A 26,856-nucleotide genomic window follows, 5' to 3' on the forward strand; every position below is an offset into this window, starting at 1 on the left:
CTATATTTACAGGACAGTAATCATTAATTCCCTTAGTATTATTCTATTTTACTACCAGCTGTGTTGAATCCTGTAGTTTGGTTTGGTGGTGATGGGTGGTAGCAAGAGTGATATAAAGCTGGAGCACTGGGAGCAAGAATTATGAATGGGTAAAAAAGCCTGGAGGACCAACGGAGAGTAATATTTAAAAGAAAAATCTGCAGAAGCTGATATGTCCTGAGGACAAACCATGTGTCAAAAGTAAGATGTGTGTCTAGGCTGTCTTAAAAAGCAATCATGTGAATACCAAAACTAAGTAAGCCTGGTTTTCAATAGACCCTTCTCTCCTTGTTGTGGCATTTTTGCTTAAGGAGCCAGACTTTGGTCATTCTTTGTCCTGTTGTTGGCATAAAAAGCTACACCAGTTAAACAGGCTGTTTTGATCACTTTGGTCACCACAGCTTAGAGGTCCAAGGAGAGCAGCTCACAGGGCTGAATTTATTTGGGCCTGATGGTGCTGGTAGGGCTGGAACCCCAGATCCAGAAGGAGGGTGAACACCTTGAGCGGGTCGAAGGCTCTGGGTGTGTCACTGCTGGCAGAGCTCTTGGTCAGACCGGAATAATGTTCAGAGACGCCACCAAAGAGTAACTTTTCCTGCTGAGGTCTTAAGGGTGGTCTTAACCCTGTTCAGAAGAAGCCTTCACCTTTCTGCTGAGGGCCGTGTTAGTCATTTGGAAGTGTCCTCTGTGAGCTAATGTGGGTATTCCCTCTGTTTTTGTAAATACCTCGGCTCCCTACGGACCATGAGGGAAGCACAGGCACTCCAGGATGATTATGTGAAGGTAGGAGGAGAATACCACAGAATAAAGGAAGGCAGAGTGGGATGCCTGCAGGCTGTGACCTACCTAAGCATTTTCTGATCGTGTGTTATCATTGGAAATGAGCACAGCTACCTAATCTGGTTGCTGTGCTTTTTACTGTGTTTTTGCCTGATGTGTCTGTTTTGGCTGCTTGTGATGGGGGTGGCAAGGCTATATGGGGGGCAGGTATAGCAGGGGAAAACTTTCCAGCTTTGGATCTGGCCTGAAACATTGTGGTGGTAGTTTTGCATGATAATAGTTTTGCATGTGGGTATCTCATTCCAAAATCTTGACGCCTTGCAGATGAAAGGGCTTTGGACTGAAGGATCTAGTTCTCAGCCTGAATGCTGTCATATTTGTGTGGTTTTCATTTTGTTTCTGAAGATGGTGGCTTTATTAGGAATGTTAAAGAAGCCTCTGAAAGTAATGATGCCTATTAAATGTGCTCAGGCAAATATGAACATGCTAAGGCAAATATTTACCCAGCTAAAGTTTGCATGCTTGAATTGTATAAACTAATGGCATAGTATTTGAGCATACATCTGCAAATACATAGTGTTCATCTCACACAGTAATAATAGATGTCACCATTTTCTGCAGTCTGTGCATTAATATAGGTGAATTGAACTCAATATTTAGGGCAAAATGTGTATTTGTGACTTTAAAAAATGTGCTTAGAAAATATGAGATACTTCTTGCTCAAACATGTTACTACCTTTAAAAATAGATATTTGAATTGGTTTTGATGAAAACCTCAGTTTACTGTGTGAAAAATTCAGTATACACTTCATGAAAGAAGTTTCTGGACTTAATCTAGTACACACAAAAATACCATCACAGCAAATAGAGGGTTTTTATGACTGTCAAAATCTGGCTGGAGAGAGATGGTGATAAATAGGAGAGATGTAATTATGAGTGCTTGTGCTTTACCTACCCTGCTACATTTGTCATGTCTTGAGCTGGAGCCTCATGAGCTTCACAGCCAGGAGAGCAGACTTGAAAAGAGAATACAGACTGGCTTTTTCCAATCTTAAATGAAAAACAAAAACAAAAGCCTCCTACTGAATTAAAATTAAACATCCTCCATCTCATATTCTGTCTGAGCCTGCAGGCAGATACTTTATTTTGCTACTTGTCTTGTCTTGTAGGTACTTTGCTTCAGAATTTATCTGAAACCATTAAGAGTATTCTTTGGGGAATTGTTATAGGTGCAGCTTCTCATTTTCTGTATCAGGCTTTATTGTTGGATTTACAGATTTCAGCCTTGTCACATATCAGGTATTATTAGGAAAAACCCCACAAACTTCAAATAGTTCTGAAATGGGATTTAGTAAGATACATATACATGTGAAAACTGTGGGGAGATTATTTTTACTTTTTTTAAACTTGCCTTGCCTTACACTTAGAATTGAGTTCCTTAGCACTTTGCCATAAAGTAGCATTGTACTAGAAAGTCTTTTTTCCTAGTTTTTCTAGTTTTGCTCATCTGAAAAGAAAAATTCTGGTATTGCAGTTTTTGCTCTGAAAACAAATAGTGTGCATTGTCTGCAGGCTACAATAGAGAGGAAACGTGATTGTGCATGAGGGAGAGTTGCCAGAATAGTATACTGTGTTCCTTCAGGTCTCATGAGGAAAGTGAAATAACATCCTGAAGTGCATCTATTATAATTCCACACTTATTGCTGACAGTTAAATAGCTGCTGAAAAACACTAATCAAGAGGCAGTGGGATGTTACTCCATGAAAACCCCGCTCAAAACCTGGGTGAGAAAAGAGAGTTTTAAGAGCTTTTGTGCACTGATGCTGGGTTTCTCTGCAGGCTTTTGTGTTTTACAAGTTCCTTGTTGATTCATGATGTGGTTGAGTGCTGGGGAAGAAAGTATTGGCAATACATTTTATATAAATATTACTAAATGAGGATGGCTCAATAAAACCCCTGCAAATTCTAGGGAAGATCATGTGTTCAATAAGTTGTTCTCCAGTGTGGGATCTCTCAGTAGTAAACCTTCAGTTTGCTAATAGAGGTTGTTGCTTTGTGTAACAGGAAAATTCCTAAAGTGTCCACTAAACAAAATAGATGTTTTTTAATACTGATCTTTTCCTTTCTTTGTCTAAAATGCTGTAGATTTATTTAGCACGTCAAAAAATTGAACTCATATGGCTTTTTACCATAGTTGGATTCATTACAGAACTTAATTATCATGGAGGGAGGAAGGTGGGAATGTAGTAGACATTTCTAGAAAGTTTTAGTTATGTGTGCATGATGTGTATCTTGTATGTGTGTTATGGAAGCACTGTCTTTAAAAAAAAAAAGTCAGTATTATAACACTGTCAGATCCTTTACTTGGAGAGTATTTAAACTGACCTTTTTGAAAGCAGCCTGACAGGCATAAATGCATAGTTCTTCTTCGAAAGTTACTGGGAGATGGAAACTTACTTCCCATAGCTTTTCTAAAAATTCCAGTCTCCATTTTTAAAAAGCTAAAACCCTTCCATCATATGAAGCCTGGAGTTATGTTAGAAGGGTGAGAAGACAGGGGGAAGAAAATAAGGAAGCACTCCCAGTTCTTCAGGGACAGACTCTGTGGATATCCACACAGCCTTTACCCTTTGATTTGTTTCCACAGGACTGTGGTGTTCCAGAGGTGGAGTTCTGCCTGGCAGCTGGAAGTACAGAGGGACTTCCTATCTGCATACAGGGTGCAATTCCCAATTTAGAAGAGCTGGATGTTGAGAAACACCCTTACATAAGGGTCAAATCAGGAGTGTGAGTACTGAGCCTTTCTAATAGCATTTTGCCAGCAGGTAGAGGAGTAACATCATGGGATGAAAGTCAGACAGAAATCTAACAATATTTAGGGGGGTTTGCTACAAATCAGTTAACATAACAACAGATATTCCCAGCTCTACACTTCAGCATTGTGTTCTGTGGGCTCCTAGTAGTGGAACCAAATTTTTGAAGGCATTTTTCCTAGTTGCTGGCAGAAGTTGCCTGTAATTCAATTTTTGAGGAGCTTTATAAATAGAAGCAGCTCAGCTTTTACTTCATTGGAAAATAGATGCTGTCTCCCTAGTCACCCACCCTGTTATAACACTGTGGCTGAATACCAGAAAATGAGTATTACATCACCCAGGCATTTCTCAAGCTGCAGCCATATCAGCCATATCCTGACATTTTGGAGAGGTGATGCAATATGAAACAGGCCCCTTGGTAGCCCAGCACTTCCTGTATTGAGCAGAATAGGCTCTTTCCTGGGTAAGTGGCCAACACTTCACAGTTCCTGAAGTTTGGGAGTTCTGTGTCTCTTCTCATAAATCATTGCAGAATGACATTAGTTCTATTAAAAGAGTTTTGAGTTTGCCTTTCCATGTGAGCCAAGTCGTCCTTCCCACAATCTTACAATAAGTCTGTGAAGCTTGAGGTGGTGAAGGAATTAAAAACAGAGTCTTGTTTTAGTTCTGATCAGACTTTTAACTGCTTATGATCTGTGTAGCTTTAAGAAAATCACTCTCATGTGGCTCAATGCCTCTTCCTCTATTCCTTATTTGGTCTCCTAAGCCTGTGTCAAACTTCTACATTCAGCTTTCTTTTCCATTTAAAACAGTCTGAAGGAGTCTCAGCATTTTTAATTTTCATGTCAAAATTACAACAGCTTTACAAAGAAGTGATGTAAATCATCGTAATTTATTAACTTCCACTGAAAAAAATGAAGTGAGATTGGTGTTAGAAGCCTTTTATTTCATAAGGTGAAAATTCAATTCTCATTCTCAGTACTGACTTTTTTTTGTATACTCATAGTATACCAAAATGGCTTTTTGAAGTGAGTGAACAAATTGGTAATTTTCTTCTCTTTCATTTATATTTAACTTGGACTGAGAGAAACTATCTGAGATTTTCTTAGCAGTGATGTTGCCAGTGTATTCAACTACAGCTTTGTTTTGATGTGCTGCCAGTATCTTAAACATTATCTAGCTCTTACGAGTACAAAAAAGAAAATAATTTTAATAAAATCTTTGTCATCTAATTAATGAGATTAACGAGTCATTTATCCTGACTGTTATAGATGGCTTGCTTACTCAGACTTTAATTACAAGGGAGAGATGACGGTTTTGGAAGAATGGGATTCGCCGTCCGAAATTCTGTCAGCAGATGTAAAATCCCTGCGTCCCTTGAAAATGGTGAGGACTTCACAAATTCCTAATAACTGTGTGCCTTCCTTTTTCTTGTTGTTGCTTCTCCAATGGTTTTGACCTAAATATAACTTGGGTTCTAATGTTCCTTTCTTTTGGGAATGGAAGACCAGAAAGGAGTGTGATCTTCTTCTGACCACAGATTGCACAAAAATCTTGGGAGGTGCAGCTAGTTTTTGTGTTAATAGACAATATGTAGATCTACATACGAAAGAATGTGAAAGGGTATAACACATAATCCTACTGTATACATAGCAAGCCTGCAGAGAGAGAGTTTAAAAGCCATAAAGAAATAAGACCTAATAGCAGTCTCTGTAGTCACTCAAGTGAGGTGTCTTATTCCCTCACAGAACATCATTCACTAAAATTTCCAGAGAAGATGGATTTGTTGTATTTGCTCTTTGACCATGAATATGTCAGCTTATGTTTTCTCTCCTGGTGTTTATAATTTCTTGGAGCTCTACAATCTGTGCTTAGGAAAGTCATACAACAAAGCTTTAAAAGCTAATTTTAAAATTGGACAATATAAATTAGTTTAAAAACACATGGTAAATTATTTCCCTTATATTGCTAATAGACAATGAAGGAATATTTTTAAATTGCTTTCAGCCTTACAGACTTATCAATGCACTGATTTGTTTGTAGGTCAGGTTTATAGTGTCCCTGCCCTTTTGAAATATCAAAGTATTTAAATTAGTGTTTTATATGACCAACACTGAAAATGGTGAATATAATTACAAAGACTTCATGCTCTGGTAGTACTGTAAAATATGTGTCAAAGTGTAACTTCAAGTTTAATATAAAAACCTATTTTCCTCCCCATCTGTTTTTAGGGTGGACTGAAGGTACAAATGCCAATGAATGTCAAGGTAAGCACTGAGGACACTGAGAATAAAATACTAGCACATTTGAAATATGAAGCCTTTATTTAAGCTGTTTTCTTGGGTATATGACATTTGATTAAGTATTCAGTGTTTGCTGCTGAAGAAGAATTCACTAATGCTGTCAAAGTCAGTGTTTCATGAGTTGTAAAAGCAGTAGTAGTTCATTTTTCACATTAGGAGAACGGCAATTTGCTATGGAAGAATTTTAAAGCTTTTACAAAATAAAACCAGGTTTTTTTACTTGACACATTAGTTACTCTAATGGTAAAGGGATCAGAAGAGATTTTCCCATTTAGCATACCAAGTTTAAAAATAAAGAAGGGGAAAGGGAGGAAGGATGCAGGAATTCCTTCCTATGCCTTATCCCAATACAAGAGTTGTGAGACCATGATCCTTCTGTGATCTGAGGAGCAGAAAGCTAATCCAGAGTTATTGCTCCTTTTCCCTCCTTTTTCTAGTTCTCCACAAATATGCTAATGCTTTAGGTAACTTCTAATTATCCAACTACATGCACAACTCAGGAGTTTTTTTAAATACTGCAACAAATATTAATACTGTTAATAGCTGACCTGTGTGATTGGGCAGATGAGGAACCTGAAGGGGGTCATTCAAATAACTTTAGCAAAGTACAGGCAAAGACTCCTTGTTTACTTTTGAAGGATTAAGCTCCATCTGTCTACCTGTGACCAGGTAGGATTCACTGCAGGCTAATATTCATTACAGGATATACATCATAGTTATGTAGCTGGAGAGTACATTTATGTATATAGAGTTGTGTAAATAAGTATCCTACTGTCTGGAAATGTCTGCAAATAGCCTGACAAGCCCATGTAAATCCAAATAGGGTCTCCAGCTTTCAGGGCACCCAGGAATCAGAAGGGCTGAGGAATGCAACCCTGTATTTTCTTCGTAGTGATGGAGGGGGAAAAGAAGTCTTCCACATACTGTAGCAGTACATAAACACAGACTTCAAATTACTATTCAGGGCATACTTAGGTCATTGTTCAACTTCATGTTTTCTAGATAATAATATATGAGAAAACCCACTTTGGAGGATGGTCCAAAGAGTTTTCAGAAAACGTCACTTCTGTCCCAGCACTGTTTGCTGGCGAAGGGGAGTTCCAGGAAATTGGATCAATTCGTGTAATTGGTGGAGTGTAAGTATATTTCATTTCTATATTTATTTATTTTAAAAGGAGGAAAGCATAACTAATTGCTTAGAAGTGCTAACTAAGTGGTGATTGGAATTTTTCACAGGTAAAACGTTTTGAAAAGAAAGGAGTATATGTTTCTTTTGTCAAGTATCACCCTTGGATACAACTACCTCTACATATGGCTTATCTCTCTGAGGGAATGTTGGAAGATAAAGCTAAATGTGTGAGAGGTGTGGACTCAGTGTTTACCATTTGGATGTCAATAAACTAGGCCACTTTGTTCCTTAATGAGAGCATTCACACAGAGCTTTATTCATATTGCTTTGTACTTCTGATAGTCTCTAGTTAATTTGCTGAAATGACCTTGGGTAGGTGTGGTTAGGTCTTCAGTTTGGCATTTTAATACCTCTGAAACATATAAACTGTTTTATTGTCTTAATGGTTTTCCTCTGTCACTCGTTGCATGTTGTCTGGAATTAAGAATCTACTATTAATTTCCTTTATTGAGGCGTTGGATTGATGTATTGTAGCCCTGCCCCTCTCTGTGTCATATAACACAGGGCTGTGTAACACAGTCCTCAGGTGGGCTCTCAGCAGACTCAGCACCAGCTATTCTAGAGAGCTGCCAACCCCTCATGTTGTTCTTCCAGCCTCTTCCAAGACCTTCTGCCAAAGACCTCAGTAATAACACAGTTTTCAGAAAATTTGGGGTTTGTTCCTTAGGGGATTTCCGTGTTATTATTTCACCATAAAGATTGAATAACATACATCCTTTCAGGCTGTCGTCAGAATCTTATGAGCACTAAATTAAAAACAAACTTAATTGTTACTCCTCAAGTAATCTCTTCATAAATGCATTGTGTATTCACTATCTGGGAAGCCTCAAGTTATTAAAAATCATTGTTCTGTCTGTTGTGGCAGCTTTTATTTTTAGTACTGCGGTAACCTAAACAGCTGAATTAATGTAAACCAAATGGTACTAAAAGTAAAGCTATTCTTGCCTGCCAAAATTCAGTGCCAACAGAATTTGTACAGCAGCCTTAATACTTACAAGGGAGCTTTGATGAAAAAAAATGCTTACAAGAAAGAAGGAGGGGGAAGCACTTTTTCAAATTAAGCTCCATTAGAGATTTCGAAATTGATATGGAAACACCTTCTTTTAATTGAGCCTTATCTATTTCTTAAAAATACTTTAAAGAGTTTTGTTCATTTAGTGCTAAAACATATTCCATATGCAATATACCTTACGTATTCAATTTGCTTGTCTATTTATATGTCTGTGTTTTTAGATTCGAACAGGAAACAATATAAGCAGGCAAAATTCTGTTCTGTTGAAATCTGTTAATTTTACCACCAGCTCCAGCAAGGGCAGAAACGAATTGTTTATTAATCCACTGAAGATATCTACTGCTTGTTTCTTTTATCATTGACAATTGGTGGCTTGAAATGTTTTGGCAACTGGTTGCTTTTTAGTCTCTTAGTAGTACCAAGTATTGGGGTTGGGAATATGGCTGGCTGAGAGGAGGCACATGGAGAAGTGTCACATGAATAAACTGTTGTTGGATAGAGAATCACATGGTGGGATTTTGATCCACAAAGAACACTTCATGGGTTGCCTGTTTGTGGTTTCAAACAAGCATTGCTTTGTTCATCAGCTGAGTTTGTGATACTCATTTTAGTGTTCCTGGGATGTTCTCTTCCCCTTTCATTTGTTCTGTGCAGTTGTTTTGCTCTTACTGACTTCTCTTTCCCTTGTTGTGCCATAGGTGGGTTGCCTATGACAAGGAACGCTACAAAGGCCATCAGTACTTGCTGGAGGAGGGAGATTATGAAGACAGACACTCCTGGGGGGGAACTGACAGTGTCCTCCTGTCTTTCCGGTTCCTCCAGGCTGTAAGTTCTCCTATGGATTTCACACAAATTATGCACAGTTCTGTTCATAAAGAGAAAGGTTATTCTCTGTGTATGGCACAGCTGTCTTGGGTTTAGTCATTCCATCTTTCGCCTGTGTTCATTCTCATTCTTCTTCTGCTGGCTGAACTGTGTATACATTGCAAAGCAGAAGCAGGTTCTAAATAGTCTTTGTGATGCTCGTACAAAAAAATATATCGTGCAGAATTCCTTGTCTACCTGCCAGATTTTCCAAGGGCCTCCCTTCTGCACTTCAAGCTATTTGAATCTAACAGAATTTTCTTAAAAGCATAACGTGCCTAAGTGTACAGTGTAGCTCTTTATTAAAATAAAAATAGCTTTTCAACGCAGCAGCTGTTACAAGCCTTAAAACAGCATTACCCTCTGTCTCTGTGATTTTTCTGCCAGAAAATTTTGGCAGCAAAAATAATCATGGTAAAAAAAAAATCCCTGCTGCTAAAATGGGTTTAGTGGAGGCAAAGATGAAATAATAATAAAAACTATCTGTAAGAGTCCAGTATTGGAAGCAAAGTCACACTTCTTAGTGATGGGGAAACATGGGATTAGAACTTCTTTATCATTTCCCTTGGTTTGGATTTTTTTATTTGTTTGTTCGAGGGTTTGAAGATTTTTTTATTATAATGGGAACTCTGTGAAGTTTAAATACAGCTGCAAAGAGTGGCTCCTTTTGAGACTCAGATTGTTCACTCTGATATTACTCAGTTTTGTATACTCAGATTACTCATCTCCTCATCTGAGGAGATGTGATATTCCTGAGCCAGGAATTTTGTGAAGATTGAAGATAGGCATTTAGAGCAAACTCACTATCTCAACAGCCATTACCTTTTTTACAAAATAAAAAGTTAATGTGAACCCAAGAAGGCCATACTTAAATTCACAATTTGCAGCTTTGGTTTTTATGAAAGGCACCTAGCAAAAGCTGTATTTATAATCAGAGTCTATCATACAACTTAAAATAAAGATAGGAGAATAAACTGAAATGAAGAAAACTATTCTTTAAATAATTTATTTTGAGGTTTCTGAGAAAAAAACAGGCAGGAAATTTCTTCAGATTCTTGATTTTGAATATGCAGAATCCTGTTCAATTACTTACTAATCTTAGTTTCTCTCTGTTTTTCAGCTATACATAGGATACTTGAGCAAGTTAAATTGATCTTTTTAGATCTTCCTCTTGGCAAAGGTCGTAGATATAAGCTTAAAATTATGTGTGTGGCTAGTAAGAGTGACCCTCCACATACATGCATGTGTTTAATTTGACTCACACCTGGGAGAGTTGGCAAGACTCAACTCATAAACATTTTAAAAACGTGTATCATTCGCAGTCATAAATCAACGTATATCATTCAAACTGGCATATAAATATGTGTCAATATTTAATAAAATACAAGTGCAGGGAACAGTTTTCCTCAAGTGGTAGCATAACTAAAGGCAATGAGCTGCTTGCCAATAAGATGACTAAGGGCACTGGCATTCTGTTGTTTGGCTTGACCAGCAGATTGCCTGCCTCCCTCTGATGTGCACCACACGTGTCAGTGTTCAGGCTTGCCATATGCTCCCCTTCCTGACTTTGTATATGATACTTAAGGTCAGAATTTTAAAAATATTTTAGTCCTAAGCTCTTGTTTTCAAGGGGACCTGGGCAAAACTCCAAAACTAGTTCTGTGTGCATAACAGCAAATGTACAAGATCTTCTCCATAACCTCGGAAATTCCCTCAGGAGAAGCAATGGGGGGTGTTCTTGCATATCAGAACTTTATTGCCCTTCCCTAGAATTCTGGTTTAGTCAAATGACTTTAAGATTCTCTGTAGAAGATTTAGGATTTTGTGAAATGACCATGCATTACTCATGGTCAGTTTAGGTAGGGAGTGGGGTTGGGCATTGACCCTGTTCTTATACATACCCACCACTGTGTCTCACAGAGGGCCAGTTCAGCCAGACTTGCATTTTTATTGCTGGAGCATCACACCAGGTGACCTTGGCTAGGTTGGCTTTGAGGTCAGCCCAGACCTGAAAACAATTCAGCCTGGCTCATAGGGCTTGAAGCTGAAGCTAATGAGCCTCGTGTACCTGAGTCAGCTGCAGGCAGAGTCGGATCAAATGTCTTTGTGTCGTGCTCCCAGAGCGGGGAGTGAGGTCCAGAGGCACGTAAAGGCTCTGCAGAGAGCAGGGTACAGCACTCCTCATTAGCCTGTGTCAGTCCCAGCTCCCTCAGTGGAGTGCAAAGCTATTCAGATATTCCTGCACCACGACACTCGACATGACAGGTTCCACCAGAGCCTGTTAGCACTGGGAAAATCCAGCCCGTGTTTCTGTACACATGGCAGTGGCTGCAGTCGAGCTGAGGCAGGAATTTAATTTCCTGACAAATCTGGAAGGTTGGGCACTGCACACAAACGAGGGATTGCTGCACATCACCCCTCCTCACCCTCTGGTGAAGATGTACACAGGCACACTGCAAGAGCTTCCAGGTTTTAGCTGTCTTACATATTTCAAGAGCTGATGTGGGGATTTGGGGAGTGTTTTTTGTTTTTTTCCAGCTCCATTATCAGCATCTATGTTGAACACACCAGAGTCAAATACAGAGCCTGTTCCTAAGGGCAGTTTGTACTTTGTGCTGGTTTGGAGGACAGTTGCATTTGCTTCTTTTCTGCAGTGTCGAGTGAATATGTGAAGCTGGGATTTGCCCATGGCTCAGTGAAAGAGCAAAGTTTCTGAGTCTTTTTCAGAGTATGTTGCCTTTGGAACTTCCTCACTAATGTTTTCAAGTCTGCAATGATTTGCCTTGGTCTGAAAGTCTTTTCTTAAAAAAAGTGTTTCTCCTGTTGCTTATTGTAAGAGAAACTGTAGTGGAAGTTTAGGCAGGAAAGAATGATGACTGAATTTGAAACATGTTTTAAATGTAATTTCACTTGTGAATATATTTAAATATTTTAAATGTAATCAAAGAAATTTTGTGTAGATTTGATCTAAATGACTTTTCAGATACATTTATGAAGTTTTTGCTTTGGGACTGTTGAGAGTAGTGCACTAGTTTGGTTGGTTGTTTGTTTTCCAAAAAAGTAGTCTGAAGCTGCAGTTGTTCATGATGATTTTGTCAGACCTGGCACTTTAATTTCTAGTGTATAACTGAAATAGTTGCAACTGTTTAAATAAATTAAAGAAGGAGGTGGTCAACTTAGTAAGAAAACCAGTTTTACTACATAATTTGTTCCGTCACCTTCTGGTGTCCTGTAAACAATGCAGAGAGCTTGAGCTACAGCAAGTGTTTGTTCTAAAGTTGGTTTTCATAATTCCTTGTGATTGTATCCTGTACAAAGACGTGATGTCCTCTAAAGAGCACAGCCAAAGGAGTCTGGCTGCATGCTTGGTCTGGCCTTAATTTCTAAGTGGGTTTTGACAGTTATAAGTCTTTGTTTTCTCAGCGTAGCCTTCAGCATATTGCTCTCTGGTTGGTAACATTGAAGTGCTACAGCAGCAAGTATTTAGTGTAATAATTCCTATGCTGGTGTCCTCATATGTTTGTGGATCTCTGTCAGCCACATTGTTTGCTTGATACCCTTTATTTCTTGTTTGAAAGACTTACTTAGCTTCAGCTTATTATAACATTGCTAAATGTTTGAGAAACACTGAAATTCAGTTCGTGGTTTATGTTAAAAGTTAAAGGAATAAAGTGAATGGATTGTTGTTTTCTGTTTTCCCAAGCAGTGACTGAACTGCGTGCTTAGAATTGCTAAGTGGTTAAAAAGTTGAAGATTCGAAACCCAAATTCAAATAATCTGAAGCTGTGCAAGTAATCTGGTCAGGGAGCTAAGCCAGCTGATAGCAGAGAGCAGTGTCACACAGCTATGTAAGAGGGAACATGACAGTGTTAAGCAGGATTTATTAATAGCTGTAGTGATTAGTCATGCCATGGATGTATCCAAAAAGTACAAATCCCTTGTGCTGGAAAGGTGATCTTGCCCAGTGTTTTCCTCTCCATGGTTATTGCCATGTTGCTGAGAAGGGATGAGGAAGGAGAACTTGAAGTAAAAAGCTGTAGTCATGGTAATACTTGTAATAGTCATTTATGAAGTTGTTGGAAGATCAGTTGTTGGAAGATCCACGACTCTTCTCTTGCCCACATGGGCATCTTTGCACTCTCAGTCATCCTCAGAGAGGAAAGGATGGTGCTGAGGGGCAGCAGGTTCTTTATCTCTTCAGGGGAAACCGCTGAAGGCCATATCAGACTGCCAAGCTGTCAGTTTTTACAGAACTTCAATGCCAAAATATCCCTTAAAGATCCCCAGAAGGGATCTAAGTCCCTTCACTGCTTTATGAAACGCTGTCTTTCTGGCTATAACTCTTTTCCAAAATGTTTTATGTTCTGAAGTGTTGCTGAGCTGTGACAGCCTGTCTTCTAACTCCTGTGTTGCCTCTTAGGATTTCATAGAGTCATCAGTGGCACTTTTTCAGTCTGATGATGAAGATGGGAAGGCATTAGACATCACCAATGAAGAAATCCCTGATTTGGAGAAGGCTGGATTTGGCCCAGAGACGAGGTCTATTCTTGTGAGGAGTGGAGTGTAAGTCTGCTGAAATACATGAAGGGAACTCTTCAGTGTTTTTGTGCATGTTTGGGTGCATCTTTTGACAGAATGTGTTTCACGTGCTACAGGTGGTAAACATTTGGAGGAGAAAAATGTTTCTTTATGTGTCCTTGGTGAATGGAAGGGGAAAAAAATAACCTTAGTTTTCTGTAGCTCTCATGCATGTACCTTGATTGGGATCTGGACATTCTTGTTACTAGAGAAAGCTTGTGATGTTCCTCCAGAGGTGTCACTGTAGTTTCATGATATAGGAGCTTTGGGAGTAATACAGAAGAGAGATTTTAGGTATGTTAAGATATGGGATGCCTTTTGGGACAGGTAGAGCCTGTATAGAAAGGATAAGATGTGCTGTATTTGTAAGAAAGTCAGACTGCTGGCACTGAATATTTTAATTTTATAGAACTATTTTAACTAAAAGGAGAAGTTAAACCAAGGGGTGTGGAAGAGTAGCTGGCTCAAGCTGGTGAAGTCTACAGGGTGGACCTGGCTAACATTTGGTGTGCATATGTGAAGTTCAGAAGGAAAACAAACAAGGAAACAAAGAAAATAAATAAGGAAGGTAAATTAGACCACCTGCAGTGTCTGTTGACAGACAGACATATGTGGTATTAACTGATGGAGCAAGGACAAAACTCTAAAGTGCCAGAAGCCTAAAAATTAGTGTGGGGGAGCTAGAATGCTTGGCATGAAATAACAGCTCTGGTCCAGCAGATACTGCAGAGACTCACAGGAAGGATGAGCAGGGGAGTCACCCACTCTATGGGAATGATGGAGTAGGCTATTACATGGAGGGCAGGGGTGCTGTGCATGAAAAATAATATCAAATGCTAAAACATAAAAGATATTATGGGAAAATAGCACTATGGAATCATGTGGGTGGAAATTCCAGACTTTTAATAGTAATTTTAAAAGTACAGTATTAACATTGTCATGCCTACCCTAATGGTGATAGGGATCAGCAGCTGTTAAGTGAAACTAAGAAGGCTTCAAATTTAAGATGGGTAGCAATCGTGGGGGACTTGGAACTGCTCACACAGGGACTGATTATTAGTGTCTCACAAGGATAAAATACAAGAATGAAAGGCTGCAACTCAGTTTGGAGAGGAGGGATACAAATGAGAACTCCAAAATCCTGAGGGTTGTAAGACAAATTTAATGCAGTAGCATTCCCAGAGTCTTGCATGACAACAGTTGAAGGGATGCTTTACAGAACTATGTGATACTGAATATTCAGTTGAGAGAGATTTGAAAACTTGTCAGCTAAATTTCTTTCCTTTGTGTTTCTCGTTTCTGAGAAAAGCATCATCTCGTGATGAATGTATATTTGATGGAAAGGCAGAGACCCAGAGTTGTGTGTTTGTCAAATAGCGTTTGCAAATTAAAAGCAGAAAATCAAAGGTGTGACAGTTTTGTCTCCTCAGGTTTAATGTTGCACTGTCTGTCAGATGGGCTTTTTGTTGCATTTAACTTGCTAGCATTGTCATCAGACTACACAGAAAAATGTGATGGTTTTGGTTTAATTTTTGTGTCATTCTCCAGGTGGGTGGCATATAAGCAGAAATATTTCTGTGGAGAACAATATGTATTGGAGAAAGGAAAATACAAATGCTTCTTTGACTGGGGAGGATCCAGTAAAATCATCATGTCAATTCGACCTGTGAAGTTGGTGAGTTACCAGAACTTGTTAAGGGGGAAACTTGAAAGAAATGAGGCCTTTGGAGTCCAGAGCATTCTGTAATAATTAAACAGGACAGTCCACATTATGACAACTTGTCTATTTATTTGGAAACAACTTAAATGTTAATGACATCATGAGTCTGTTCAGGATGGAGACTTAAATGGACACTCTTGATCTTTCTATATCTTGAGAAAATTATCAGGGAAACCTCAAAAGAAGAACTTCCCTTTGGCAGACTGCATAAAGGGAAAGAATAACCTGACCTGGAAAGATTAATTTGCTTTAAAACATAGTAATTTATAATGCCTAATCAATAATGGATATAAAAATGCTTGAGAATTTACCTGGCCCATGTTGTTGTTGTGTAATAGAAGTCTGATTTTTTTATTATTATTATTTTTATGCTGAAATATAGGTAATACACACAGTAAATAAAGACAGGAAATATTTTTAATCCATTATTCAATCCAAGGTAGTGTAACTTGCCCAAGCAGATTAGTGCCAGAACTGTCAAAACCCAAATGCAAAGCAAAGACAATCCTCAGTAATAAGTATTAAATAATAATAAGCAATAAATAAATAATAGGTAATAAATTATACTAATGCACTGAAAATAGGAAAGGAACATTTAACCTTATTTTGAAGATCACGTATTTCAAGAGCTGTTCCAGTCATCTGTTGTTTTTAATTCTGTTTCTTTTCAAGAAACAGCCTCAAAAACAAATGCAGAGACATTTGCATGGACTCTAATCCACATTATACGAACTAATTAATGCTGATGCAACTTCTCTGTGTGAAAGGCACTGAACAGTCAGGCAGGTAATCGTGAGCTTACAGGCAGCTGATGGCAAAAATGGGGAAGAGAATTGTGCCAAGAGCCTGGGAAGTGTGTTTTTCTCTGCTCTTGGGTTCATAATTAACGAATTTCAGGAACTTGACATGTCTCCTAGGAAATTAATTGTAATTGATTTGGAGGGTTTTTAACGTGTGTGTACATATTTATTATTGCAGGAACCACTTGGAATGAATGAGCCTCCACATTTGGTACGTTGACATTATATTACTGTCCTTAGTACTAAACTACATTTAATAATGAAATACAGGCAATGTTGAATGTCTTGCTTCAGATGATACCTCAGTTACTTCAAATGATACCTCAGTATTATCATTTCATACAGCAGATCACTGATGGATGAAACCAGTAGATGTAGAAAGGTTAAGTTTGCTGATGTTCTGCTCTTTGCTTTACTCCAGATCATACTCTTTAGTATTCTGTCCTCAAAAATGCAAGCAGTCTGATAGGTTTTGGCTGACTTTGGGTCTCTGTAGCTATTTATTTTCCTCTTCTTCCCTTCCTGTTCCTGGAAAGTCTCCCTCACATTCACTCATCCTTCTCTTCGTGGCAGATTTTTGTTCTGTTGTTTTGCGTTCTGTCTGGTTTGTCACTGCTGTGTTCACGGACCAGGCGAGGATGAAAATATAAACTGCAGAAAATTGACCTGCGCTTTCCAAACCTGCAGATGCATCAACAGAAGAAGTTGGGTTTTTTTAGTCTCGAGTGCTGGTAGCTCTGCTTTTCATAGTCTCTGTAAGGAGCAGGGTAACCCCATGGTTACCTTTTCCTCACAGTAACATTAAGACGTTAACTGAACACATCTTGGTTATAATAAATCTGTGCTAAATCTCTTCTATGATACATTCTGACAATTTCCCTGAAAGTTGTGTCTGACTTGGTGATCACTTACAATGAGAAAGTGGTCCCTATAACTCACTTCTAGTGTCAAGAATGAGTTAGTTTGGGGTTTTATACTTTCGGTCCTTATCTTATGAGGTTACATTCCATTGATGGACCTTTGTGTTATCTTTCTAAAAACAAAATCCTACTCTGTGCTCATCACCACACATGGTCTGTGTCCCCTGCAATGTTCTGTCCCAACAGGGCTCTCCTCCCTTCCAGCATTAGTTGTTTGATTTGTCTTTTTGTGTCCCGGGGTGCACTGCTGGTGTGGGTGATGATGGGAGGGGCTGCATTGCTCTCTCTGTGACATGCTTTTAATTAAGCAGATTTGGAAAAGTTTATTTCAAGAAACATGACATTATTTTTCAGACAAAAGAGACTTTTGCTGAAACAGAACCATTGAGCTCTAAGTATTTTGTCATCTGGACGCAATTTTGCTCTTTCTTCCTTGGGTGGGAAATAACGTGCACTGTGTTGTTTAGCAGGTGGACCACACCCTCCTTTTTCCCCAAGTATCCCAGTTCTACGATTTTATGATTAACCCAGGACTACAGGAAATGTTTCCTGTCTGAAGACATAATTGGTGCATTATTTTAGTCTTAAACACTGACTTCCTGCCAGACCTATTCACATGGCAGTTTGCAGCCAAATCCGAAGACTTGCAAGTACATTCACAGTAAGGCCTTGGTAAATGCTACCAGATAAAATAACCAACTCAGATGAAACCAGAGGGGTCCAAACAGTTGAAGACAATTTTCTTTCCATCTTCAATTCTTCTATTTTTTCAGGATCTCCCAAAAACTGTTGTTTGAGTGCATTACTCCAGTTTTGCAGACCTTTAAGATCAATTCAAGCCTTTGAAGTTTCAATAAATTGTGCTTTATAGTCTTTTTATTTCCCAGAAACATGAAAAAAACTGTGTGTATGTATATACACAGTCACCTTTAAATACTGACCTGTACTGGATTGTGGTTGGCCTCTTGTGTTTTCTAATAACAGTCCTAACACCATTTGTAAAAAGATTACTATCGTGATTTATCACAATCCTGGTTCTCATAGGATTCCACCCCAAAGCTTAGGAAGGAAGAACATCATTCGTATCCCTACAGCTCTTATAGGAGAGGAAATATTTTGAGTATGTTTTTAGGGGAAAACATGTAATCACTTAGGATAAGTACAAGACAGTCTTTTGGATAAATATGAAGAATTTCCCATTCAGAGTAAAATAAAAGGTTTCATCTATCCACTAGTCTTTTGGTTTGGAACTTCAAAGCATGATGCATAGGAGCTAGCAGGTCCTTAAACATCCTGATGTTTGAGCCTTGTATAAGCCATATATTGGTTATTTTGAATGATTATACATTCTCCCACTTTTAATAAGCGTGTATCTGAGCTAAGGGAAGTGTTTTCACTGTCTACAACAGTGTGTCTTCTTTTCACTCCTGTGTTTAGTTGCTCATCAGAAACTGAAAAGCAGCTAAATTTTCTTAAATCTCTCAGCAACTCCCCTGACCTTTTCCTCCTGCCAGGCTCCCTAATAAACCATGGACATACAGTGTCTGAAATCACTGACTCTACAAAGCCATTCCTTTTATTTATTAAAATGAAACTTGGTTTTGTCCAGCAAGAACAAAGCCTCTTTCAATAGCAGCAGACTTATACAGATGATTTAGGAAGCAGAGATAATTGCTGTGATACCTTATATTTGTATTTTAATGTGCTGTCTGTTGAACTTTTAGGAAGCAAAACCTCATATAGTAATGTGCAAACCCTGACAAACCAGAGGTTGCTGCACTCTGAGGCTAATTGCAGATGCTCAGTGTTTTCACTGAGGAATCACTACTTCACCCCAGCTTTTGTCAAATTAAGACCATCAATCATTATTAGATACATTCTGTATTAAAATGAGTTGTGGATCTTTTTTAAAAGCCTTGCATAGTACATGGCCTATGAAGGAAAGGGGATGTATGTGTATATATATATATATTCCTTTTTGTAAAGAGCTTTTAGATGAGTGGGTAGAAAATACTATGTAATTACAGCTTAAATAGATGTTTTGTGACATATCAGTGTGATTGCATTTACAGACAAATCAGTTACACTTTATTCACTGTATTGTAGCTGATCTGTGTTCTCCAATAGCAGTTACAGCATGTAAGGCCAGGTTAAGCCTTTCTTGTTGTTTCTAACAGGAAACATATTCATTTGTTTTGAAAACATAGACTGAGCTTTTCCATAAAATCATTTGCTGATACTTGTGTTTGGCTTTCTCAATCTGTACTGGCAAAAGCATTTGATTTCTTTTCTTTGGCAGGAAGCTTGGCCAATTTGGGGCATGAAGGGGGAAGTAGCTTTTGCAACAGCCATCGTGTTTTTCTTCCATTACAGAATATGAGCTATTCTCTTGATACAGTTAAATTTTTCATTCTTTTCCAGCCTCTCTTTCAGGCTTTAAAGTGAAATTCATCTCAGTTACACAGTGGCAGCCCAAGAGTACAGAATTCTGGGTGACTTTGCTGTACATCACAGCCTATATCATACTAAGTTTTTTCTTTTTTTTTTTTCTATTTTCCTCTTTTCTTTTACTGCAGCACTTTCAGCCTTATTGCTTTTCAGGGTCACATCTTACTGGTGGGGTGTGGTCCAGTGTGAGTTGTAGTTCTTCACCATGACATCTGAAGTTCAGCTGAGCTGTTTTCATGAGTTCCCAGTTCCGTCAGAAATTCTGAAATTAAAAACTACCTGCCATCACTGTGCTCACAGAAGGCACTTTGTCACCAGTAGATCTGTGTCTTTTGACCGTTGCTTCCCCATCCTGTTCTGAACACTGGATTGCTGAGCTGCAGTGGGATTCAACTGCAGCTCAGGGGTCCTTCATGTGGATGAGAACAGCCTTCAGTCCTGCCCTTCTCTTTTTGCTGGGCCCTCTCCTGCTGCAGTGGAACTTTTAACACTTGATAACACTGCCTGCCCTAGCATCACTGGGGAGCATCCTGTACCAGTCCCAGAGATGATAAATTACTTGATCTTTCTAGAAATAAAGCAGCTGTAGAAACGTAAAAGATTCTTTAAAAGAGAAGTCATTCTGTTTATTGTGTTTTATGAATTGAATGGATACTTCTGTGAGAGAGTACAGCTTTCTCTGTTTACATTAATGATAATGCCTTCATTTTCCTTCTAGTCATTGTTTTTGTTTTGTTTTGTTCTTGTAGCTCAAAGCTTTCAGTAATACACATTTCCAAGGAGCATGTATAGATTTCACAGCAGAAGTTTCTGATTTTACATCATTCATACCATGTTCTTTTAAGGTTCTTCGGGGATGGTAAGTCTGTTGTTTTACATGCCACCATTTTCAGTGATATGAACTTTTTTTTTTTTTTCAAAAACCTTACTAAATTTCAGGCAGCTGAAAACACATAACACATGCCCATCATATTCCATCGTGTCTTAGAGCCTTTGTCATGCAATGCATCTCAGTAACTCTCATCCTGTCCTTGGTTTGGGTAGTATGCATTCTGCTGTCCCTGTGGGAAGTTTGCACAGTTACTGTGATTCTTTTGTTAACTCCAATTAGAATTTATTCCAGATTTTGAGAACTTGGTACAGTAGAAGTGTCTGCATTCCCCTCGCATCGTTTGCCTGTGGAACTGAGGTTTCTGTACCACATGATGTGATTTTGCTGCTTTGGGTTGCTTCATAGCTTAGCCTTTGAAGTCACCTTATTTTTAAGCTTGACAAGAACAGAGAAATTTTTTATTCCTTGTGTCCTTAGCAAATCTTAAGTCTTGAAAAAAACTTGCTGTTAATAAGCAGCTCGAGCAGCTTATCTTTTTTGTTTCATTATTCTTGCAGTTGGCTCCTGTGTTACGAAGGGGAAATCACTGACAATCACTGTGTGCTGGAAGAAGGGCTCTACGTTGACCTCAGTTCCTGTGGCTGCCCAGCTGCTACAATCAAATCCCTCAAGCCTATTCAATATGTAAGGACCCTATTGGGAAAAAAAATAATAACATTTTAGAAGTCTTTTCCTAGTCAGATGTCTGAAACAAGTGCTTGTGGTATATAGAGGAAAGAGTGAAGTTTGTTTTCTTGGCTTACAGGATTTTCTGGGTTTGGAACGAGTTGGGCTGCATGCACTCATGCACGTGGTCACTTTTAGGTGTGTGCTCTTGGGTGTTCTGGGCTCAGAGTTGCTCTGTTTTATACAAGTTGCATTGGTTAACATTTTTCTCGCTGGTCTTGTGGCAGGTTCACCCTGGATGGGCACTGGGTGCCCACCAAGGCCACTTTATCCTTATCCCTCCTCAGCTGGACAGGGGAGAGAAAATACAGCAAAAGACTCGTGGGTTGAGATAAGGGCAGGAAGAGATCACTCAGCAGTTACCATCACAGGCAAAACAGACTCAGCTTGGGGAAATTAATTTGTTACCAATCAAATCAGAGTAGGACAATGAGACATAAAACTAAATCTTAAAAACGCCCTCCTTCCACCCCTCCCTTCTTCCCTGGCTTAACCTTACTCCCAATTTTCTTTGCCTCCTCCCCACAGCAGCTCAGGGGACAGGGAAAGGGGGCTGCAGTCAGTTCATCACATGTTGCTGCAACTCCTTCCCCCTCAGGAGGAGGACCCCTCACACTCTTACCCTGCTCCAGCACGGGATACAGTCCATAAACTTCTCCAGTGTGAGTCCTTCCTTGGGCTTCAGTTCTTCACAAACTGCTCCAGTGTGAGTCCCTTCCACAGGGTCCTCCCAGCAAAACCTGCTCCAGGATGAGCTCTTCTCTCCATGGGGCCACAGGTCCTGCCAGGAGCCTGCTCTAGCCCGGGCTTCCCACGGGATCACAGCCTCCTTTGGGCATCCACCTGCTCTGGTGTGGGGCCCTCCACGGGCTGCAGGTGGATTTCTGCTCCACCAAGGTCCTCCATGAGCTTCAGTCTTGTAATTGAAGTAAGTGGCTTCTCTGCCCACTCCTCTCTAGTGATGGGCACCAACTTCTCCAAAACTCTTCCTCCTCCCCTGATCACAGAACACAAACTCAGCCTATGTGACATGTGTCCTTCAATGTAACTCTCATGAAGCTGGACTTCAGAGATTACTCAATTCAGGGTTTTTTTTTTCACATATGAAGTCCTTTTTTTCATTTGTGAACAGATTTTTAAAACAAAAGCAAAAAAAACCAACAAAAACCAAACGCCCTCAAAACAAACAAACAAACAAAGCAAGCAAAAAAAATGTACCAAAAAAACCCCTCAAGCAAACCCAACCACCAGAAGCCACGGGCATGGTCAGAAGGATGTACAATTTGAGCTTGAGAGCTGGACTTTTCACTGGACTACACAGATACAGTGACTTCAGTGGAGCTATAGCTTCCCACCTCACCTGCTGAGAGCCTGGGTTTTAAGTTGGGCTTTTGGACACTGCTGTGCTAAATCAGAGTGAAGTATTAACATGGAATAGTAGGTCTCATCCCAATCCCCCAGCCTGTAATCTCACAGGGAAGTAACTACGCAGTTTGGCATAGTAGGAAACTGCTGGCAGCCCTTGATTCCTGAGGGCCAGGCCCTGGAAGAAGTGTGTTTGGCAGGCTGTGTGTGGGAAGCTCACACATCTTCCTCTGCCTTGTGAGAGGCTTGCACCTCTTAGCTCAGTTCCTCTTTTTCAAATAGGAGCCCTCATATTTCACAAAATCAGGGCACTACACAGCATAAAACGCTGTTGAACCCCACCTGTTTCACAAATAGCAGTGCCCTCAGTGGCCTCTAAGTCATTGTGAGTGCAGATCACCCAGGTCAGGGCTCCCAGGCTTTGTGTGGCCCCGACGTGATGCTGGGCATGGAGCAGAGGGTTCCGTCCGTGGTCAGGAACAGCCGCGGCTCATTCTGTGCATTGTCCACAAAACGCTGTTCCTGGAACAGAGCCCTCTTTATTACAACATATTTCTGTTAGCTCATTCAAGAGAGAAGCAATGCTATTCCCAAGTGGATCTGTTGTGTAGCTTTATTGAATTCATTTGTGGCCCTGGGAACCCCTTCCATTATTTGGCTTTCAATTAGCAGGCCTAAGGTGTGTCTCTTGGTCGCTTGTGTGTGAGAGGGAGAACCTTTAACCCCAACACCAAGCCCTGAATGTGCATTGTCTCCTGCTCCACTTTCAGTGAGATGAATTTGCTGCAAGTGTGGCTGTGAAGGACTCCCACACTGTGGTGGGGAGCCATGCATTGCTGTGTGGGAGGTTTCTGCATCCCAGATGTTCACCAGGAGAAGAGGTCCATGTGTGGCACTGGCAAAGGGGGAAAATAATATGCTTTTAGGAGTACAAAGGCCAGCTCATTACCAGCCTTTGGGAACAGTCCAAGCCTGTTCAGTGGTGTAGGTGTGGTCCATCTGTATATTTTAGTAGATTGTATCAGTCAGTTCTTTGGGATAGGAGAAAAAAATGGGCTGAAGAAAAATGGGGGCATGGGCTCTGGGTATTCCCTTGCTAATTTGCAAGATTGTAGTGATAATTAACTATATGTTACCTTGATTTTTGTACAGCTGAGTGAAGTGTAAAGTGTAACTTATTGAGTTTTCACTTCAAAGCTGTAACAGTTTAGGGGTTTTTTTAGATGTTGTCAGCTGCTGCAAGATTTCTGGGCTCCGTTTTGGAAGCAGAATTTGAGGATTAACATTCCGTATTTCCAGTGCTCCTTCATGGCATCGGTGGGATTTTGTGACCTGATGGAACAGCACTGTAAGGTGGCAGTGGAATTTTTGTGACTAAGGAAACAGCACTGCCTTAATCCATATGAAACAGCGAAGAACTTCTGCAAAGCCTTGACTTTTTTTTTTTCCAAAAATAGATCAACCAATTGAAGATGAGGAAGGGATTTGAGGGAATCGTTTGTTCTATGGAAAATGCAGCTTTTATGTAAACAAAACGTTTGCAAACAAATATAACAAATGTTATATGCTTATTCTCCAAGGACTGTAATACTCAAACTAAATCTTTAGGAGGCCCTAGCTGTTCTTTTTTCCTACTGTTCCATTTTGCTCCAACTTAGAACGATCTGTTTTGTCCTTCTTGGATTGTTTAGGAAAAGTTGTAGGTTAACGAGAGGATACAAAGAAGGAACAAAGCAAATGTGTGCCTTGATAATGAGTGTGTTATGTCCTTTGGTTTTGAAATTCTGTGAGGAAAAAATAGTGTTGTAATACTGCAGGTTTCCATTCCCGCATCAGCAAGGACTTGCCTTTTGCATTTCCATGGGTTCATGGAAAGGAAAGCAGCAAAAGAGTGGGTGAAGTCAGCTGTGCCATTTATAGGGCCATGGTTGCTTACTGGGGAATTTACCCAGTGTTTGTTGCTTGAAGAGATTATTCTTTTGGGATAGTGACCCTTATGTTCTTGCAATGGGGAGCTCTAGTGCTCAGGCAGGCTGTATTGTCAAACTCCCCATCATATTTACTGTGACTTCCGTGGACAAGAATATCCAGTATTGTTGCAATGAGCACTTAGTTTTCCTTCTGAAGTTTTAACATCAGTCCTTAAGTTAAACCAGTCTCAATGTTTCTAAAATCAAAAATGAGATCCAGGTTGTAGGTTGTGCAATGCTTTTCTTGTTTGGTTGCTTTTTTGCCGTTTTCTTTTGAGGCATTCCTTATTCTTACTCTGATCAACTGTGACAGTTCTTGTATTTCTGTATTGATTTTCTTTTTCTAAGTTAAATACAGGTGTTAACCAATCTTCCCAGCATTCCTGTGAGGCAAATAATGAAATCAGATACAGGAATGAATTGGTTTCCCAGGGCCAGGCAATGATTCATTCTGTGTAGCTGGGACTGGACCGTGCGTGTTCTGTCGTCCAGCACTGTGTTCCTCTCCCTCAGCCAGGCATCCATCCCACACTGAAGGGAGTAGCCAGGCAAGAGCAGCCTCAGTAAAGACAGTTGTAAATGATGAGTTAGCCAAGGCTGAAGTGTAAAGATTTTCCCATGGATGTTGAAATACAGCTGTGGAGGCTCATCCAGTTCAGACTCCAGCAAATGCTGTTTGCAGAGCAGCAGGTCAGCACAGACACGAAGTGGGGAACTGCACCAACCCTTGCCATGATTGGGTTAGTCATGCTTTGGTCTGGCCCCATGGACTTCTTTCTTTGGCATTATTAGGCTTTGGCATCAAAGTTTGGAAAATCTAACTTTGCAAAAAAAAAAAGGTGTGAGGAAAAACATGTTTTGGCTGAGCCCTTTTCAAAAGGGCTCTATTGGTAATAGTTTTCACAGCATTCATAATGCAAAATTATCCATATGTTATCCATAGCTAAAACTATGGTTTTTGTTATAGGCACATGTGCAAATTCACCTGTGCAGATGATTTTCAGTTCCAGTGCCCTTTGGTCAGCACACTGCTGCTTTACAAAGCACCTAAGCTTTGCACTGCAAGCAAAAGGCATTTAAAGGAAGCTCATCTTGAGTGGTCTTTGTTTAATATCAAACACATCAGGCTTGCATTGTGTTTTTTTCTGAACTGGTAGAGTATAAATATCTGTTCTGAATTGTGAAAAATTTGTGGTGCACAGCTTCTCTCCATTTAAAAAAAAAAAAAGGTAAAAGTCATTAGGAGAAAACCTGATCTGAGTTGAACTGCACAAGAGATTTTTGGTGTGTTGATTTCCATGGTTTACCTGTGTCATTGTCACTGCATCATGTGCTGTGTGAGCCACAGGCTACCACACCCGTTAAGTAAAGAATATCCGTGTATTTAACAGTTCACAAGGCTGCTCATATCTTGAAATGCTGTGTAAATATAGCCTTTCTTCATCACTGGCCTCCTGAATATATTAAATCTCTTTCAAGTTTCTCCCTGGACACTGGCATTAAAAAACAGAACAAGCAAAACCTCTTAAAATGTTATTGGTCCTGGTTTAAGCAAAGGCACTTAGTTCCTCCACACTTAAAGTAATTCTTTAGTGCTTTGTCATTCTCATAGTTGGCAAGCTTTCCCCAAAGGATGGCATTTCAGGTTATTTTCCTTGAAATAACTCTGAAAGGAAGCTGAGGTAATCCTGACCTAGACATGGGAATGACTTGCCAGTGAACGTGGATGACTTTAGCTCACCTTTGAAATGGAAAACTCGGGTCCACCTATGGCAATGAGGTTGTCCCCTCCTGTATTCTCTGCCAGTTGCCCTTCCTCTGGCTCTTGGAGAGCCCCTTTCGTCCCTGGCCTGTCAGGACTGGGCCTTCATGAAGAAAGCTGGTCCTTTGAGCCTCGCAATTACCTATCAGTGGTGAAAGTTCCGCCTGAAAATGGGTGAAAATGCTCCTCAGTGTTCTGCAGGGAAGGGTGGGAGCAGGATGCCTCTGTAGGAAGCATAACAGCATGGCCTCTAAACCTTGTTTTTCACTGTTGGTAGTTTCCATGGAGCTACAAAAACAAAGTCAGAGAAAAAAGCCAGGCCAAGTCACTGCTGCCAGCTGTTGGTGTAGAAGGGAATATATAAAGTGAGGAATCAGCTCCTTGGCTCTGTATATGGTTATGGAAATGTGAAAGCTCAGTCCTTGACACAGCAGCCTATTTTCTGTCTGTGCAAGGTCAGTGGAGTCCTCCTGAGGTCTCACTGGGAAGGTGCTGTCAGCCCTTGTCACGGGCTGTGTGTGTGCCAGGGACACAGTGCCTGCTGCCTATGGACACACTGGGACTCTGAGCAGCTGGACAGGACATTCCCAGGCCATTCAGGTCAGATAGTCTCAACCCCAGGACAGCTAGAGTCGTTTCAATTGACTCTGGAGTCATTTTAATTGACTCCACCAATGTGCTGTCCTGGTTCTTAGCATATATAAATGGATATGCTGTATCAGATAACTTGTCCAT

At 39.9% G+C, this 26,856-nt stretch overlaps 1 protein-coding gene across 3 annotated transcripts in view; it reads left to right on the plus strand.

The window, feature by feature from the left end:
* CRYBG3 (crystallin beta-gamma domain containing 3) overlaps positions 1-26,856 on the plus strand; it is an 85,533-nt gene that overhangs the window by 49,215 nt on the left and 9,462 nt on the right. Inside the window, exons 8-17 of one of the 3 annotated variants that reach the window (XR_003536664.1) lie at positions 3,467-3,606; positions 4,904-5,018; positions 5,864-5,899; positions 6,938-7,071; positions 8,835-8,961; positions 13,421-13,563; positions 15,127-15,253; positions 16,277-16,309; positions 20,856-20,982; positions 21,252-21,355. Coding sequence is in view for 1 of the 3 variants with exons in the window: in XM_027698376.1 (XP_027554177.1) it covers positions 3,467-3,606; positions 4,904-5,018; positions 5,864-5,899; positions 6,938-7,071; positions 8,835-8,961; positions 13,421-13,563; positions 15,127-15,253; positions 16,277-16,309; positions 20,216-20,325; positions 20,856-20,982 (1,092 nt within the window). In the remaining 2 variants the exon portion in view is untranslated. Of the gene's footprint in view, positions 1-3,466; positions 3,607-4,903; positions 5,019-5,863; positions 5,900-6,937; positions 7,072-8,834; positions 8,962-13,420; positions 13,564-15,126; positions 15,254-16,276; positions 16,310-20,215; positions 20,326-20,855; positions 20,983-21,251; positions 21,356-26,856 lie in introns of those variants that run through there. The other 2 variants (XM_027698376.1, XR_003536662.1) reach the window with 2 other exon arrangements.

The sequence above is a fragment of the Neopelma chrysocephalum genome, unplaced genomic scaffold, assembly GCF_003984885.1.
Source record: "Neopelma chrysocephalum unplaced genomic scaffold, ASM398488v2 Primary Assembly neopelma1_126, whole genome shotgun sequence".
In the NCBI taxonomy this organism is placed as follows: Eukaryota; Metazoa; Chordata; class Aves; order Passeriformes; family Pipridae; genus Neopelma; species Neopelma chrysocephalum.